At 39.8% G+C, this 19526-nt stretch overlaps 1 protein-coding gene across 1 annotated transcript in view; it reads left to right on the top strand.

Annotated features, from left to right (window-relative positions):
* Window positions 1-17028, top strand: part of NALCN (sodium leak channel, non-selective) — a 251553-nt gene extending 234525 nt beyond the window's left edge. Inside the window, exons 32-43 of the mRNA XM_009333336.1 lie at window positions 257-331; window positions 3261-3380; window positions 4441-4509; window positions 6336-6484; window positions 7186-7279; window positions 8058-8190; window positions 8718-8833; window positions 11192-11349; window positions 12009-12159; window positions 14321-14470; window positions 14948-15065; window positions 16835-17028. Coding sequence (XP_009331611.1) covers window positions 257-331; window positions 3261-3380; window positions 4441-4509; window positions 6336-6484; window positions 7186-7279; window positions 8058-8190; window positions 8718-8833; window positions 11192-11349; window positions 12009-12159; window positions 14321-14470; window positions 14948-15065; window positions 16835-17028 — 1527 coding nt within the window. The remainder of the gene's footprint in view (window positions 1-256; window positions 332-3260; window positions 3381-4440; window positions 4510-6335; window positions 6485-7185; window positions 7280-8057; window positions 8191-8717; window positions 8834-11191; window positions 11350-12008; window positions 12160-14320; window positions 14471-14947; window positions 15066-16834) is intronic.
* The last annotated feature ends 2498 nt before the right edge of the window (window positions 17029-19526 follow it).

Genomic DNA, 19526 nt, shown 5'->3' with positions numbered 1-19526 from the left:
AAGACTGTAGATTAATTGTAACTTGTGGAGCTGAGTCAATTTCTGCCTTTTTGTAGTCTGGTCCACTATTTTTAATTTCCAGTTAAGCTGTAAATCTGTGCGAGATGAACACACCAAGATGCCATTCCTGCCTGAGTATATTATAAAGTGAAATCTATTCACGAACAAAACCTGCAGGAACAGTTAAGGCAATGAAGAGGCATTTAGTTCTGTTTAACAGCTAATCTTCTATGAACGGATTTTGTTTGCATTTCAGTGGGATGCTGCAGATCCGGTGACTGTGCCTTTAGCAACAATGTCTGTTGTTTTCACCTTCATTTTTGTCCTTGAGGTAAAGTAATATATTTTATGACTTCTTGAGATTAAGACTAGTATGTATATAGTTCATTTTGGCTTTAGGGATGTTGTTTCATTCTTCACTACAGTTTTTATTTCTGAACATGTACATTTGGGGCTCTCCATGTCACATCTTTAAACATGTACTGTAGGAATAAACTTTTAATTTGTTCTAGTCATACTTCTCCACCACCTTGAGCTTTGTGTCCTTTTATATATATTCAACTCTGAGCATTTCAACTTGTGTTTTGGTGGACCCAGTGAACTCTTTTCTTGCAGAAATCTCAGATTAAATTCACTCCGTACAACACAAGGTCTATGTTGTATCATGGAAGCTCTGCTCGATCCATTTCTATTTTGCCTGGTCCTTTGGAACAGGGTGCATTAATCCCCACTATTCTGTAGCTGTGACATCATCAAACCTCTCTCAGTTTTATTTTGGGTTTTTTAAGTACCATATTTCATTTTAATACCTTTTAATAAGCTATGTCAAATTCCAATATTGTCTATCTTTTGTTGCATAGATCTGGATCTTGTGTGGTAATGGTTCTCTATCTATGAGAAAATTGTCACCACAACAAACTGTGCAAGGTGTAATTAGCCTGTTTTCATAAGATTGGAATCTAAGGACTTAAATGCATTTTAAAAAGCATATTTATTTTTTTTATGTATAAGGATATCCGTAGTATAACAAAGCACATGTTTATGAGGTTAAAGAAGATGCTTCCTCTGTGGTTAGTACGTCATTCTTTTATACGTTTGTGGTTGAGTATTTTTTCTTTTCAGTCCCCTCTGACTAGCTGATACTGACCACTATCAGAAACAGGACAGCAGACTACCTTTCCCACTGCTCTAATCCAATATGACAGTTCCTATGGTCCAGTGATAGGTTTTGCCAGCGGTGATGAATAAACAATGAAGTGAATACCTTGTAGCAGCTGTAGCTAGAGTATGTCTGTGTTGTTGCTTCTTTTTTCCCTACCCAGGAGAAATCAGTATCTCTTGAGAGACTGAGCAAACACAGAAAAGTTTGATTTCTATCATACACAGACAGGTTTTAATTTACCTAGTAACTATGTCTTTAGAAATACTTTTTTCTCTTATACTGCCAGGGGAAACAAATACACTTCTAGAATTTCAAAGGAACTTTGTCAGAGCCAAGAAAAATTTGTTGACTGTCTCAACAGGCAAGCTATCACACTGTGAGCGCACACGATTTATGGACGGAGGAAGCAGCTTCCTGCCCAGGATCTTAGCTATTGCAGCATAGTCTGGTTACAGAGTCTGCTATGTACGCGGTCTGCTACCGCTAGCAGACATGGTTCGTGAGGAAGGCCAAAGCTTTCTGCATAGTTAATGGCCCTGTGTCCAGTCTAAGGACTCCTGATTCAGTCTTAAATGTCTACTGCTCACATCAGTATATGTGGTATAGAAGAACAGGAAGAATTCGGAGATCTCACTTCTGTTGTCACACTGATGATCACAACATAAAGTGAGATGTGATTTTTTTTTATTTGCATGGTGTGGTATTCAGTTCAAGATTATAGACACCTGAACTTAGATGTTTAAATTCTACATGTGAGGTAGGTGTTTAAGCTGTCACTGTGATCAAGGGAGATGTAGGGTGAGATTCAGTTGCCTAAATAACTGAAGGCAATAAAAAGCTTTTTTGGGTACCCTAGCTGATCTCTCCTTACCTCCACTAGCCGCTACAGAAAGGCAGGGATGTTTGCAGGTCTTGTGTCATCCCTGCCAGCCCCATGCATCTATCTCCAATATTCTAGGGCGTCTCAGCTGACTGGACAGAGGTGAGGCAAGATACCTTCAGGTACCTCAAATGATAGTGAGAGATTAGGAGACCGTATTCTTCATTTTGTAGTCAGGCCTGAGAAAACATTATACAGCAAAAAACTAACTGGAAAATCAGACTTTTACATCAAACTAGCGACCCCTTCTATACAGTTTAGGTTTCAGAAATGTAAAGAATCCTACTAAATGGCAGTGTTGCAAGGTGGGATGGAAAGAATCATATAGTGAATGCATGATATTTATAGCCTTTATATAGTAACACTTGACTTGCTTTGAGATTTGATACAAATTGTGTATGAGAAAATCTCTGGCGTCCCCTCTACCTACATCACCCTACCTCGATATCTGTTAGCTGTTGTGACTATTTCTTACCAGTATCTATTCCTAAGCTTCCTGCCTGGACTCCTATTACCTGTATTGGAAATGTCAAGCACTTTGGCTGCTGTTTTTTACCAGGAACATTGTAAAATGTACTGCCTTTACTGTTCTTAGCTTTCTTCTCTTATATGCTGCTGAGTACAGATGGTGCTGAGTACAGATTATTCCTTAAAGCAAGAAATATTTGCAATATAGGAATGCTTTTTAATTAATTTGAAATATGGGAGCTACAGAACACAATTATATTCTTGAGTTCAAATGTGCTTATGTGATTTTAGCCTGCTTGTGGACAGCTAGATAGATAGGATACTACTACCTCTTTTAGCTACACATTATCAATATATCCTTTTCTAACTTCATAACTTGCTTAACTATTAGAAATCTTAGGCCCACATTCGCCTCAGCAATCTATACATTAAGCATTCAGTCTGAGGTGGTCAGCTGCACTCCTTCAATACTTGATGGAGAGAGACACTTCCAGAATACCGCTCATCCCCTCGTCTCAGTCATCTGTGGTCTTCTACAAGTACCAGCTTTCCTCCATCTAACGGAAGGTTATATGATCCAGTTAGTCTAGCAGCCTAACTTGCCTTCATGGGAACAGTTAGCTGACATGAAAGCTGCCCTTGGTTGTTTGAAAACATTTGTAAGATGAACTCAATCAAACATTTTAGAGGTTCTTACAGTAAGAATTAACCATTTCTTCAGTACAAATGAGAAATTGTTTTTATCCATAGGTCACAATGAAGATTATTGCCATGTCACCTTCTGGCTTCTGGCAAAGCAGAAGAAATCGGTACGATCTCTTAGTGACATCTCTTGGAGTTATATGGGTGATACTTCATTTCGCCTTACTGGTAAGATTTACAAAACACAATTTCAATGATGAACCTTGATTTTATCTGCTAAGCACCAGCAGTAGGATCACTGCTATCCATCCAGGTAAACCTTGGGAGTTTAATAAGGCTGAAATATGGCTGAAACAAATTAAGCTTGATGCTAAGAAGCAGGAATCCTTGCCTTGGGCAATGATGAAGTACAGAAGTTGTCCAATGTGAGATTGAGTCTGTAAATGTAGTAAAAAAATGAAGTCTTTGCAAGGGATGTGAGTGAGGAAAGGAAGGAACCTGAAGAGACTGAGAGATCTTGACAACAGCAGTCTTATGAGCAGCAAGGAAGAAAGAGGCAATGCACAAAATCCAGACAGGAACAGAGGACTAGAAGAAGGCATAGGTTCACAATTGCTGAACAGTACAATCTGTCCCAAACCCAGCAGTGATTCTGGACCACTGGTTTTGATTAAGGGGCTATGTTTAATCCAAGAAGGCATGGAGGAAAGGGGAGGAAATCAGCCCTCCCTCCATCTCATCCCGTTTTTTTAAAGTTAGGTAAACCCCTGGTTCCCTTAGTTATGAGAGAAGAGCGGATAATTGATGCTTGTCACCAATCACAAGTTGTGGAAGTCACAACCCTAAAATGGCTGGGGGCTTCTCTCTTGTCTGCCCCAGGCTCAGTTTGGAGAAAAACCTGTCTTGTGTGGCTAGTCATTTTGCCCTGACATCCACAGTTTGCTCCGTGCTGCTGAGTAGCTTGGAAAGCCTGAGGAGCTTCTGTAAGCCAGCAGCTGCCTAGAGAAGTAGACTGGGGCTGCTGGACATAATTACAGCCCAACTAATAGAGGATTGAAGGGGTTTGGTTTGATGTGTGGGGAGGTTGGGTTAGTGGTTTTGAAGTGGTATAGCATCTTCTGTTAGTTTCTTACTGCTCCACTGTTATTGAAATATTGGTGTTACTAGGTTATGATTTCTCTTATTTCATATGGCGACTGCCCTACATTATTAAAAGACCAATTATCCTGATCTTTCCATGAGATCCCTGGGGGGACAATGTGTTAAGTCTTCTGTGTTTCTGTTCCAGAATGCGTACACATACATGATGGGGGCATGCGTAATTGTCTTCAGGTTTTTCTCAATCTGTGGGAAGCACGTAAGTATAAATTAGGAACCACAACCATTGCCGTGCTCATGTATAGATAAAAGGACTAGTTGCTACGCATCTCTAGTGCACATTCTGTAAGGCTCCATTTTACATGCCAAAAAAAGGAGACTTCAAGCAGCAGTCTCCAATTTTACACGCTGTCTTTAAAATGTCAGGATTTTAGGTATATTGTATAATAGCACTATATTGTGGTTACTGGAAAAGCTGCATTTTGAAAAAAAAAAAAGCAACTGCAATACCACACAATTCTTAAAAAATGCTCTCTAAAACTCTGAACATATATTGTGCTACTTTCAGTCCTTGCCATTTCAGTGTGGTGTGATGTGCATGCTGCTTATTTATTTTCTCTGTGAGACTAGTGGAGTGGTGGTTGATGCACTCATCTTGTTATGATAGTGCTCTCTTACAGAAGTTTCTTCCTCCAGAGTGCAGGTCTGTGTCTTGTATCTCTACAATGTATGTCTTACGACAGTAAAGGATTTATGTTCAATTTAAAAAAATATTGGGCCAAGATATTCTTCTGGAAACGCTGAGATGGCGACAAAGCAAGTCACTTCTAAAGTTTACGTTTCTTTTGTGTTTGGATTTGCTCTGGTGTAATTGAGAGTAGGCTGGCAGAATAAGCGTAGGCAGAGAACAAACACATTTGTTTAACAAGTGGTGACACTCTGTATTCTCTTGTTGTAGAACTTTTTAGACTATCCAAACATTTTCTGTGAAGTCTGACATATTAAAGTAAATGTGATAAAAACACTGCTATACTGGGTTGCGGGGGTTAAGAACAGTAAGTCAGAGGGCTTGTTCAGTAAAGATAAAAAGTTTTCCTTCAGTCAAACTACACAGAGCCTATAGGGCCTTGGAAGTCAAATGAAAAATCCTTGCTTCTCCTATACAGCCAGGCCAAGTGATTGCCTTCAAAGATTTCTGACTGAGTCTAAAGTTTTTTCAAGGTTTTAACCTGCTCATTTGTGCTTTCATGTTAGGAGCTGCATCAGTTTCACTAATTTATCTGTTGTTATGCAATGTGATGGCTTAAAGTCAGCGTGAGTTATCAGTTTGGCATGATTCTAAAGAAAACTGCTACCCTCAGTCCCATTAAAGAGAATTTTCCATAGCATCCAAAGTGGTTAAGGGTGTTAGGGCAACCTAGGACAATAACTTTATCAAGAGTAAAATGTACGATATGCATGCATGGGAAAGTAATATCTATTATCTAGGCCTACCCCCTATGTAATTTCCAAATTTATGCTTTCTTCTTAAGCTCTTTGGCCAACTTGCATGAGAAATTAACTAGTTTAATCAAGCTGTGCTGATCTTAAGGAAATCCCCTTCTCTATACATCAACTCATTTCTTTAGGTAGGCTGCAGTATCTGTGATTTCCACCTAACAGTTAGCATCACTTCCAGATAAGCCCAAAGTAGTGTACTGCACCACTGTTCATGCAGTGCTAATTTTGATATTTCTGGAGTATGCTGATCCTAGAACATTGTAGTTAAGCTTATGCTGTATTATTGCTATATTATCCTGCACTGTATTATCCTATACAGCCTCTTTGAGGAGCAACATCTTGACCTTGTAAATTAGGCGGATATGCTGATCACTTTAACAAGTAAAAAGCACATTGAATTTCAGAGGAAGACACAAAATGTTCAGTTCCAATCAGATTCATAATGTACCATTTCACTGGGCTCATCCATTAACGTATATGTGTAAAGAATTCCTTGTCAAAATGGCAAATGCAATAAATCTCTTCTCCCTTTTATCTCTGCTTTCCTGAATGGCGCCACGATTTGATTTTTCTCTGTCCTTCCAGGTGACACTAAAAATGCTACTCCTGACTGTGGTTGTCAGCATGTACAAGAGTTTCTTCATCATAGTGGGAATGTTCTTACTGCTTCTTTGTTATGCTTTTGCTGGAGTGGTTTTATTTGGTACAGTGAAATATGGAGAGAACATTAACAGGTACAGTATGTACTACCTCATGGGCATGTTCTTTAAACAGTCCGAAAAAATCACATTCTGCTAGAGAGTTTATCTGCGGTAAAAACCAGACAAGTCCCCAGGTCTAGCTGAAGAGCTCTAAGCAGAATTTCTGATCGGAGGCACTGAGCCATCTTTCCAGTCTTTGTGCATTGGACCAAATGACACCCAATCCAGCCCAGAGCAGACTGAGAGCTGTTCTTCATTATGCCAGCTAGAAAATGCTTCAAAGCAGCACTGCGCTAGCCGCAAGCTGCTGAAACACAGTGTACCTACTACACCTTATCGGCATCACCCAGGAAGAGGATCCATATACCAGGCTGATACAGAGAGGGGACAGTTCTGTGAACTGGCTGTTAACTGGAGATTTCCCAGTCGATAGCATCATCAGACTTCAGGAAGAGAATGGAGACAGGAGATAGGATCTGGCCCTGAGTCTGCTTTTGCTCTTTGATAAAATGATCGAAATACTCAGACCTGTGTCTGAGCTGAAGTTCAGTTATTATATCTTAAGTCCTGGAATAAATAATTCAATGAGCTCGTTCAAATAATACTGTAACTATTTTCAGTTTAAAATAGTAGAACAGTAGAAAATGGAAATGATTTGCATTTTTTCTTGCCAACATTTTAGTTCTGGGACATGAAATGATCTCTCTCTCTCTCTCTCTTATTCTTTAAAACAGACATGCAAATTTTTCATCAGCTGGCAAGGCTATTACTGTACTCTTCAGAATAGTTACTGGAGAAGACTGGAACAAAATTATGCATGACTGCATGGTAAATACAATACTGCCAAAGATAAAGTAGGCAAAAAATAGGAGACACCCTTGCATCTCAAAGTGTTTCCAGTATCTTAGCTTTGTACAAGGACTGTTGTGATTGCCTTTATCTCTTCAAGAGATACAATGTTCACTAAACCTCAGAACATGACACACAAATTGCAGTTCCAATCACACACTCACAATGTAATATTTTATGGGGCTAGGCTATTACATGATTTAAAAACAAAAATAAAAAGATGTTTTCAAAATCAGAAGTGCAGTAACTTGCTTTTCCACTGCTATCTCAGCTTTGACTGTGGCAAGGTGACTTTTCAGATTAACTTTGTCTTTAATGCTCATTCCGTGTGAATGGTAGTCTTAATGACCTCAAAATTTGTCTTGGAATCATTTTATTTTGCCCAAGTAAGTTTCTGTGTTTTCCATTGTGATGAAAATCATATTCCCTTCCTTTTTAAAATTAATGGACAGGGAAGCTTTTTGAAAACTACCACGTTTCAGAGGACCAAGTTGTTTCTTTACAGTGGCATAATGCACAATGTGCCTGGTGTGTGGTAGGGAGATCCACACCTAGGCCTTTTTTGTCATACCTCTCCCTGTATTTTGATTTCTGACGGCTAAAGGAACAACAAAAAACTGCCCACAATACTGCCCACAGCATTATTCCCTATTTGTGAAGCTTTAAAAAAATGATAGTCGTAAGTATTGCATCGATTGCAGAGAATTTAAGAATCTCTTTTTATGATTGATTGACTTTGTTTTCTTTTCTTTTGAAGGTTCAGCCTCCATTTTGTACGCCAGATAACAGCACCTACTGGAAAACAGACTGTGGAAATTATGCTGGTGCTCTTATGTATTTCTGTTCATTTTATGTCATCATTGCATACATCATGCTAAATTTGCTGGTTGGTAAGTGAATACATTAATAACAAAAGGTCCATCTTGGCATGTAATATGTTAGATTTGAGTCTGTTGTGCTATTCAGGTATGAGGTTACCTTGTACCTTCACTGTTACCTTATATGCATATGATGGTTTTGATACTTGTCTGGCACAGTGTATGCTAAAACTCAGGAATTTTGGGAATGAAAGTTTTTTGAACAAAGAAATGTGTTATATTTGTAGAGTTACCCTAAGGAATATTATTTTCTCAGCTTTTCCTTCCTCCGGTTAACATTTTTCCAACATCATTGGAATTCTCCTAATTGATTTTAGAAGATGGTAGATTAGGCATCTCACTAGCATTTAAGATACAGCTTTTAAAAAGTGAGCACAGTGAATATTGATGTAGCATGACAGCTAAAGGCATTTATTAGTGTGAAGTTTGCACAACAGAATTCATATTCTGTTGAAATTCATTGTTGCTTATAGAGATTAACCAGTTAGACTGTAACTACAGGCTTTCTTTATAGTGTATTTTGGTTTTGTGGTTTTCAGCTATCATTGTGGAGAATTTCTCATTGTTTTACTCAACCGAAGAAGACCAACTTTTAAGTTATAATGATCTTAGGCATTTTCAAATTATATGGAACATGGTTGATGACAAAAGAGAGGTAAGAAACTTGATAACGAGCACAGAAATCCAGTAAACTTACATTTTTCCTTGAAAAAACATAAGGGGAAAACTAAGTGTGCTGACAAAACTCACTGAGCAGTTACTATTAGGTTGTGAAAGTTCAGTGAGCATGATCTAACATTGTTCATGGCCCTTCAAATACTAACCTGTATTCTTTACTACTGTGAAGTCCTTACAATAGTAGATTTAAAAACAAATGTAGATATTCATAGGATCAATACAATAGCATCTTTCTTCCCAGCTCCCTGAAAGTTGTTCCCTTGGAAGTCTGCAGACTCACATCCATGTATGTGCCTGATCTTCAGAAGGGGTTTGCTGAGATTTTGGCACTGTCTTCCATAAGATCCTCATAGAGAAGCTGATGAAGTATGGGCTGGATGAGAAGACGATGAGGTGGGCTGAACACTGGCTGAATGGCCAGGCCCAGAGGGTAATGATCAGCGGTACAGAGTCTAGTTGGAGGCCAGTAACTAGTGGTGTACCCCAGGGATCAATATTGGGTCCAATCCTGTTCAACATCTTCATTAATGATCTGGATGATGGGGCAGAGTGCACCCTCAGCAAGATTGCAGATGACACAAAACTGGGAGGAGTGGCTGATACAGCAGAGGGTCATGCTGCCATCCAGAGGGACCAAAACAGGGTGGAGAAATGGGATGACAGGAACCTCATGTGGTTCAACGAGGGGGAGTGCAAAGTCCTGCACCTGGGGAGGAACAACCCCAGGCACCAGTACATGCTGGGGGCTGACCGGCTGGAAAGCAGCTGGGCAGGAAAGGACCTGAGGGTCCTGGTGCACACCAAGTTGAGCATGAGCCAGCAATGTGCCCTTGCAGGAAAGAGAGCTAATGGTATCCTGGGCTGCATTAGGCAAAGTATTGCCAACAGGCCAAGGGAGAGGATCCTTCCCCTCTACTCAGCACTGGTGAGGCCACACCTGGAGTACTGTGTCCAGTTCTGGGCTCCTCTGTACAACAGAGACATAGACATACTAGAGAGAGTCCAGTGAAGGGACACGAAAATAGTGAAGGGACTGGAGCACCTCTCCTATGAGGGAAGGCTGAGAGAGCTGAGACCATTCAGCCTGGAGAAAAGAAGGCTAAGGGGGGATCTCATCAATGTACATAAATACATGAAGGGAGGGTGCAAAGAGGATGGAGCCAGGGTCTTCTCGGTGGTGCCCAGTGACAGGACCAGAGGCAATGGGCACAAACTGAAATACAGGAGGTTCCCTCTGAACATCAGGAAGGGCTTTTTCATGGTGAGGGTGTCTGAGCACTGGCACAGGTTACCCAGGGAGATTGTGAAGCCTCCATCCTTGGAAGTATTCAGAAGCCATCTGGACATGGTCCTGGGTAACTGGCTTTAGGAAGCCCTGCTTAAACAGAGGGGGTCAGACAAGGTGGCCTCCAGATGTCCCTTCCAATCTCAACCATTCTGTGATTCTGGGATGAGAAGAGCATTTGGGAGACTGAGCTGTTCTGATACCCACACAAGTGAAATCATTGTCTGAATGATTCATGACATCACTAAGATTTTAATATGAACAACACTATGGTGAAAGAAGTTGGTTGCCTGTAGTTGGCATGTGGCTGTGCTGGAGATGGAAGCTGCAGTCTGTACTGATGGAGGCAGAGGGTTCTGCATCCATCGTGCCCAGGACTGACAGTATCTCTGATGTGGAACAACATATCGCAGCAAAAATAGTTCCAGTCAGGCTTATTTAGCAGAACAAAATATTTAAAGAGTATAGACACCGCAGTTTTGGAGGGAAATACTTTCAGTCTTAACTTTTTACAGCAGATCAAAATTGTTGTTCCAAAGAGTGCAACATGTGCTAGGTTGACTCTTAGAGCAGAAGACTTTTGACAAGCCGGTAAACTCCCAACATTCTCCTGTCGAAAGATGCACAGAGAAGAGGACAGTTTTACAGCCAGGTATAGGCCTGGCTGTGAATGTTTAAATTGTAGTTTAATTTCAGTTTTCCAAAGGCAGCTATTTGGGCATATAATTCTCATTACAGATTAATACAAATGGGGAAACTAAATCCCCAGGCAATTTTGAAAATTTCTGACAAAATCAACAGCACAGATTCCCATTTTATATCAGTCAAATAACAGCAAAGGCTTCCATGAACTACAACTGATGTGCATGTGCTGAAGAGCTGGCTGCATGTGTATATTTTTCAGTAGTGTATTCACAGTGACTTAAATAGACCAGGACTTGACACGGAGCCTTTGGAGAAATAGTTTTTCTCTCACTGATCAAGTTGAATGTCTGCATTGGTTGTTAGGTCACAGTAATAATTTACCAGCTATTATGCAATTTTACCCAGGGAGTAATCCCTACCTTCCGAGTGAAATTTCTGCTGAGGCTTCTGCGGGGCAGGCTGGAGGTGGATCTCGACAAGGACAAGCTGCTGTTCAAGCACATGTGCTACGAAATGGAACGGCTCCATAATGGTGGTGATGTCACTTTCCATGACGTGCTCAGGTACGCTGAGATTTTCTCTAAACTTCTAGAGCGGGTATAATGGCCTGTGTTTCTCTTCAGGCTAAAGGGTATTCATTAGCGTTGGGAAAAGGCAAGACTTGGTAGCCACAGAGGCACTGCCATTTTAAATGTAATACAAAACTTAGATGTCTCTTTTTTTCCTACAAAAATGTTTGTGATGGAAAACACAGGTCTTAGGGAATCAGCTCTAAGTAATTTTAATGTTTTCATTTGAGACAGTTTGTCTTAAACAGCAGTCTCGTGTTGTTCTTGTATCCCAAGCAATGCAAAGTTGTGCCCACATATGCAGCAACGTGACAGTGAATCTGACTAGAAATAAAATTGAGATGGGAACATTATCCAGGAGTAAACACTTAGGATAAAAAAATCCAAAACCCACAAATTCCCTAGTTGCTTACAGTTCAGTAACTCACCTGTATTGGATAGCTAGATGTAGGTGATAGCGTCTTCATCTGTTTTGAGCACCGCAAGTCTTTTCTGGAATCATCTCAGCATTTTTTATCTTCAAATGTGAATTTATTGCACACACCTGAATTACATATTTTTGCACTAAGGTCTTCAGTATGAGCTTTGATTTTCTAGATTAAAATGTAAGGTCACCAGAATTTAAAAAAAAATATAATCTATATTTCTTCCAGCATGCTTTCATATAGGTCTGTTGATATCAGAAAAAGTCTTCAACTGGAAGAGCTGCTTGCTAGGGAACAACTGGAATATACCATAGAAGAGGAGGTGGCCAAACAGACCATACGCATGTGGCTGAAGAAGTGCTTAAAGCGAATCAGAGCAGTAAGTCAAGCTAAACCAGGATCTAAATGGTTGCAGAAATTGTACTGCTCAACAATGCTGGAATTGGCCGTCACTATGCTTCCTGTACTCTGGAGTCACAATAACATTTATGTGAAGAAGTATGTAGCAGTTGCTAACTCAGCAAAAAAAGTACATTACAGTTCAGTTGAAAGCGCTACAAAAATAAGCATCTTTTGAAGGCAAAAACTGTCTTCTTCCCAAAAATATATCTGCCTTTTCAATACAGCAGGAAGATGCATGTGCAGAGACCAAAGTCAAAGGAGTAAAGAAAAAACAATGTAATTTGATGAAACCTCATAGGCCTAATCCTTCCTCACAGAATGTAATTGTATAATTTCCTTGCCTCTGCTGGGAGAAGATACCATGACCAGTCACCAGCAGGTGACTCTTCAAAAGGAATCCGTATCAAGATACATCGTTCGAATAAGCCATTACAGTAACTGTGTGTGCAAATGGGCAATGTGTACATGAAATCAGGTATATGAACCATGGCACACAGTAGCTGTGTTTATGCCAGGAAATTAAGCAGGGCCAAGGCGTTGGCTCAGGACTGGGATGGGGTCACCCATAGTCGTTAGCATGTTCCTCGGCAGAGTTTTGGCTTGTGCCTACTGATACTCTCCCAGACCACTGCCATATGGTCTCCCAGAGCACTGCTGTAGGAGCATCGCTGCCCTCCAGGCATGGGTCAGGGTGGAGACTGCTACCAGTAGGCAGTGGTTGAAGCTGTCTTGTGTGGTAGAAGGAAGATTAGCCAGATCATGCAAGTCCCGGCCTGTCACTTGGCTTCAGCACTGCAGGAAATCCCAGTCTTTCATTTACTAGTATAAATCTAGCCAGTTCTTCTGTATTCTGTTTACGCAGTGCTTCTGATCTTCAGAAACATTTTTGCCTTTGCTCAGGATAGCTGCAATATATGCTGGTCAAAGTTTGTCTTGGATGAAATTTATATTAAAAAATTTCAGGAAATTTTAGTTAGGTTTTGCAGTTGTTCTCCTTTTTTCTTCCAAAAACAACTTTTCCTTTATATAAAAAGTCACAACCTGCTTGCCTTGATGACCGATTTTTCAGTTACTGTAAGGCTGCATCCAGGTTTTGGTGCATATATGTTTTATTTTTATAAAAGCTTACTTGTTGTGAGTGGAGGTTTTCCACAGAGATCTGTGATCATGGGATCTGGCTTTTTGTGTTTGTAAATTTATAAAAAAACAAAACTGGACAATTTGAATGTAATGCACATTCCAGCTGAAACGTCAATGTTCAAGGCATATTCAGATAGATAGTTTCATTTTGATCTCATCTCTCTAATAATAATGGCAGTAAATTTAATCTCAGCTCTCAATTCTGGGTTTCTTCAACTCAGTTGTTCATTTCATTATGATATTGAATTACAGTATGTTAAAGTAAATATGCTATTCATTTCACTCTAATAATATGGTTCAGATCATTTCACATTATATGAACCTTTTATAAACTGAATGTAATTATGGAAGTTAATATATATTTTCAAATTCTCCTGTTAGTCTCTAAGTCTCTCTAGAGGGAGCATGTGAAAACTACCCAGGAAAGTGAAACCCTTCCTAAGGGCTCTAAGGACTGTTTATTTTAATGTAAAAACAAATTAGATTGTAAGATCATAATGGTAGTGGTTTTGTTTTTCTATTTGTATTGTAAATCTATACTCAGTCCCAAGGTTTCCATTACTGTTTTATTCAGTCTTACTGACAGCCTGTTCCAAAGTCCATGAAAGAAATCAGATTTTTTTCAGTGCCTTCCTTTAATTCTTAGTGAATCTCTACCAATTTCCTTGTTTCTTTTTCTTTGCAAGAACTTTTAACTCATAAATTCAAAACTTTATATGTTTTTAAGCTCTAGGTTTAAACCAACAATTGAGCAACTTGCCTTCCACTTAATATAGTTCATAAGTTTCATCCTCTATTCCCTACATAAAGGTTAGACATATGCTGGAAGTCACTTTATTTAAATAGCAACCATCTGATACATGTAGCTTTATCGATGCACCTGGTACCCACATCTGGCGCTCACTGTTTGGTTAAATATTTAGAATGCTTTAAAAAAAATCAAACACTGTGACACACCAATGAGAACATTTTTGTTGTCACATATTGTACCTTGATAGAAACAACAGCAGTCGTGCAGCATTATCCATAGTCTACGAGAGAGTCAACAGCAGGAGTTGAGCCGATTTCTGAATCCTCCCAGCATTGAGACAACACAGCCAAGTGAAGATATGAATGCTATTAATCAGGACAACAGTGCACAGCCAGAGGTATGTTAACCAGAAGACTATCAGCTACTCGGAACAAATTCAAAAACTTCCATGTTTCTTATTTGTTCTTCTGAACAAAAAGCCTTCTAACAAAAGCCTTCTGAAGTAGTTTTTACACTGAGAGTGATAACATTGGGCATGCTGGGTCCTGCGAGTAGGAGTCCTGGGCTCTTCCAGGGTAGGGAATGAGGAAGGTACAACGTAAGGACTCCACTGTAGAAGGCTGAGAACAATTTTGTACCCTTCAGTGGGACTGTATAATGAAATTGAGCCCAAATGGTCTTTTTTTTTTTTCCTATTAGTAGCAGTTTTCTGGGGCAGTAAAGAATAGAAACCATTCTGCCTTAACAAATGGCAATATATTGTGTTTGTATTCATGTATAAAGCTTGAAAATAGAATAGAAAGATAACCCTTCTTAGGATTATCCCCATGCGATGGGGAACTGTGACTGAGATGATTGTTTTTTCTCTGTTCAGACAAGTAGCCAGCAGCAGCTCCTTAGCCCAACACTTTCTGACAGAGGTGGCTATCGACAAGACTCTGCAGATGCTGGGAAACCTCAGCGGAAATTTGGACAATGGCGTTTGCCATCAGGTACGTGAAAAATGTGTATCAGTTTAGTTCCCATGTGCCAAATCACTGCTGTACGCTAACAAAGCCACAAGAGGCTTCATGATTCACAGTTCTACCTCCCACCTGCTGCTTGCACCCACGTCAGGGTTTTTCTACCCTCATGCATGCTGAAATACAGCAATCTCTCCCTTCCTCCCAATTCTGAAAGTTTGGAAGATGGGCTCAGGCATTGCCATGTGCAGGTTGTTGGGGTTTTTTACTTTTTCATACCTTTACTCAGGATCTTTGGATTGGGGGCTGTACCGTCCTGTATGTTTGGATAGCATCTTGTGCATTTAGAGTTCTCTTTTATCATATAAAGCACAGTGAAAATGAATGAAGTTTTTCCTAACAACAGTAATAACTTCCGAGTGCTTTGTCTTGCCTAAGCATACCAGGTGTATGATTTATACTTTACACCATAATAATACATTTTTATAGCTTCACTTCAGCCAGGAATCGGCCAGGTATACAATCAGTTTTCCATTTATTTTCTCACAGACAGGAAACATCCTCAAGTTATTCTAGTAACTACAGTTCACTAGAAAAGAAAGGCTAGACTATGCCTTATAAAAGGGTGCTTATAGGAGGGTGGGAGAGGTGCATAGGTACAGTCTGAGGCCTTATTAAGTCTTTATCTCAAGAGCACTCTCCACCACCTGAAATATTCTCTCTTGAAGTGCATATTGACCTCTGCTGCCTGCCACATCTCGTGACCAGCAGGTTAGGTGTGTGCACATCAAGCTGCTTTCAGCTGTCAGCAGTCAGTCCTATTCCAAGTCAGAGTGCTGCCTTCAAAGGCTGCCACTGTTCAGACCCTAATCGTATCTAGGTGGAAGTAGAAGAGATGGTCATGCTAGGAGTAGCAGTAACCCTACTTTTGTGACCAGACTACTTGTCCAAGGCACAGGACAGCTTAATAGTGAGCTTTCAATCCACGTTTTCTGCTTAAATGTCACTGAGCAGCAAAGGTCAACATTTTGTTGGAACAGAGAGAAAGAGTAAAAGAGGGAACGTGGTAAGGAGGAATCGTACTAGCCAACTGGGTAGGTTTTTCAAGTAAGAATGAGCAAGTTCAGGGTTTCCTTTCTTAGCACTGATCTTGGCCCTGTCACGCTTGAATGGTCCTCAGTGGACGGTCTCAGAAAAGGAGGGTCACCTCCATGCACAGTACAGCCCAGCAGATGATAAGTACCCTGCCCCCAGTCCAACAAAGACATGTATTTAAGATCATGAATAACATCATTAAGATCGGTTGTGGTTTTCATATACTTACTCATGTTTTAGTGCTTTCCTAAAGCCATACCAGCACCTTGTACTATGGCTTCCACCCCTAGGCCACAGTTAAATATCACTTTCTAGGTGTAGCTGCCCCTTCTAAATGCACTTTTCCCTCTCTTTTTCTGGCACTTACCACTTTCACCATTTTGCCAGTAGGTCAGCTCATGTAAGTACTGCCTAAACCATATGGGTTGCAGGTAGCCAGAGAAGAGACCTATTGCATCAGCTATCCCAGCAGAAGGAAATGAGCCACCACTCAGTTAAAGTACTCTACCAGCTGGTTAGTGGGAGCAGGGTGAACAGCTGGAGCTGGAAAAAAAACCAACACATTAGAACAGAGCCCTGCTCTTTCTGTACTAAACCAGTTTAAAGCTGCCCCAGTCCAGCTAGTTCGGTATAACTGAATTCTAAGCAAAAATGCTCAAGCAGCAGATCTACTCTGATACAGAACTTTCTGTTTAATTTCATAGCCCCCAAACCAATAAGCCATTCAGTGTCTTCAGTCAACCTCCGCTTTGGTGGACGTTCAACTATGAAATCCGTTGTATGCAAAATGAATCCCATGTCTGATGCTGCTTCTTGTGGATCAGAAGTCAAGAAATGGTGGACAAGACAATTAACTGTGGAGAGTGATGAGAGTGGAGAGGACCTTCTTGATATCTGAGAAAAATTTAAGTCCTACTGCAACAACAACCACTTCAAGTACAATCGAATTTTCTATGTTTAGAATTGAAGACGCTGTGTAATGTACGGTTTCCTTAAAATCAATGTCATAGATTTTTTCAGATGCTTATCCTTCTGCCATATGAAGCATAGCACACACTTATATGTTAGAATTCACCTCTATAGGTACTAGCTGTACTTTAAGAAACCTGTATACAATAGCAGTACTAACATAAGCCAGAAAGACTATATTGCCTTTAGCAGGCAGAGCGTTGAAAGATTTCATATGTTCTGTAGCTACATAGTGAAAACGTATTTTGATATACACAACTCTGTGTTTTTCTTCGACCTATACCATACTTTAAAGTGGCAACACTTTACAATACAGGGGTAATGTATTTCCTCTTCTTGTGTTTTCCCTCAGTTCTTATTTAGTAACATTTCTTTAGAAAGATTTTATTATTCACAAATGACCTGAAGAGGTCAGCACTGACTTCATGTTCAAGGGAAGTATTTTTACAAAGTACAGATTCTGAATTACAAATCTAACCTTTTTCTGGACCTTTTTTTAAAATATGCAAGACACAGGATAACTCATTTTAAAATCAGAAGGTGAAGGATTGGCTTTTAAAATGTAAATATCTTTGGGTTTTCATTAATTATGCAAAGAGCTTGATTTTCATAGAGAAAACAGGGAAAAAAAAGAAAAAAAAAGACATGAGAACTGTGCATTTAAGCATCCAGCAAAAGACCTCCATGTGAAAAACACGGGTTTTGCTTCATTTTCAGAATATACTGGTTACATATATGTATGGTGTCATCATTTTCCTGTTAATTGGGTCCCATTTCCTTGTGTAGTCGTAAGATAACTTTCTTCTTGTCTGTGTGATAAAAATTAGCATGTTGGGGGTTCTAATTACAGAGTAGTATTGTATGGCTTTTAAAATACAGTTCAGTTTTGCCTGTATAGGTAGAAGTGAATTTTACTTACCCATGTTACTACTCATGCGGCAGCCCTGCAAAGCTAAGGCATGACACTGTACAGTGGTTAAGTACCTTTGTTCCTTTTATCCCGATGCATCATATTTTGACGTGTTAGCCTTCTTTTATTTCATGAAGCATCAATAGTGCTACATTATTGCTGGTGAAATAGCAGCTGTCCCTTTCATAAAAGTTTTTCCAGGGAAAGGCCAATGCTATACGGAGACAGAGGTGAAGAAGAAAAGCCACAAAACACAGCAGAGTTTGTTAGTTTCAGAATTCAAGGCTGTCTGAAAATGTGGGGTAAAAATGTACCCTTCCCTCAAGGAAGAACTAAGAGGTTGCAGATTTTGTTGCTTGGCCCCCGACTGGGCGTTTTAGCGTAGCTGGGACCTCTCCGTTACCCTTGTTTCCTATGGAAATGATAGGTTGCTCTAACATGGCCTGATGTGAGATCTTGTAAGAGGCTCACAGTTAATGTACATCACCACTTAAAAAATATATCCTTTAAAAAGCAGACAAAAGCCAGTGCTTTGCGATGTTTTCTGGCCAAAATGTTAATGTAGAGTGGTCAGAATACAGCATGGTTTTCACAGATGCCTTCACCATAAATGCAAAATTAGTTTTGGCCATAAAATGCAGTTTTCTTGGCATCTATCGAAGTTTTGTTCCCTGTGTATGGTTGAACATGGTTTAGATTTTTTTCGAAAATAGTCATATTGAGCACATCTGTATTTTGTGGTTTCTTTATCTGTTTTGGGGTATATTTAAGTTTAAATCTAGTCAACTGTAACTCTATAGTAACAGAACGTGTGCATTCTCTTGTTTACAAGTTTATGAACCGTCAACAAAACTTCATACGCAAATCCATTATTTTGTGTTCTGTTTTGTGCTTGTTCAAGTTGAGCTTTTGTATATATGACAAAAAGATAAATACTGGATTTATAAAAGAGAGTATCTTTGAAAGTTCAATAATATATTGAACTGCAGATCTTTCTGAATCATACTTGCTGCAAATCTTCTTTTTAAAAAATCTGGCAAACATTTTTTCCTTGCCTTACAGTACTCTGTCAATAAAAGTGAGTTGCTTTAAGCAATATTCCGCCCTCTGGTTTTCATTCTAACTGCATTCGCTATTTCTGACTCATCTGTGATAAAGCTGCATAGTGGCTAGGCATGTGGTTTGTACAGGATTATTTAAAGAGATGCTTTCAAACTCTTCTAATTGGAGGGCCTTTGGGTTTTTGGTGAGAAATCCAGCAACCGACCTCATCAGTACTGCCACGAGGGGTCTCATTCAAAAAATGGGACTAAATAGGACTGTTCATCATTTATTTTTATTTAACCCGCTTTCTTTGTTTGCTTTAGAGCCTGGATGTGAACACGCGTGCATGCGTGCGCCCGTGTGTGTGTGGCAGGGGGAGATTTGTGGTGGAAACATTGTAATGATTTCATAGTCTGCCTTCCAGTATCTTCCAAAACACTGGAGATCCCTGGACCATCTAACTTAACTGGCAA

This window comes from Pygoscelis adeliae, unplaced genomic scaffold (assembly GCF_000699105.1).
Source record: "Pygoscelis adeliae isolate BGI_AS28 unplaced genomic scaffold, ASM69910v1 Scaffold48, whole genome shotgun sequence".
In the NCBI taxonomy this organism is placed as follows: domain Eukaryota; kingdom Metazoa; phylum Chordata; class Aves; order Sphenisciformes; family Spheniscidae; genus Pygoscelis; species Pygoscelis adeliae.
Note: the sequence above shows the minus strand (reverse complement) of the source record. Positions and strands in the feature narration are given on the sequence as shown.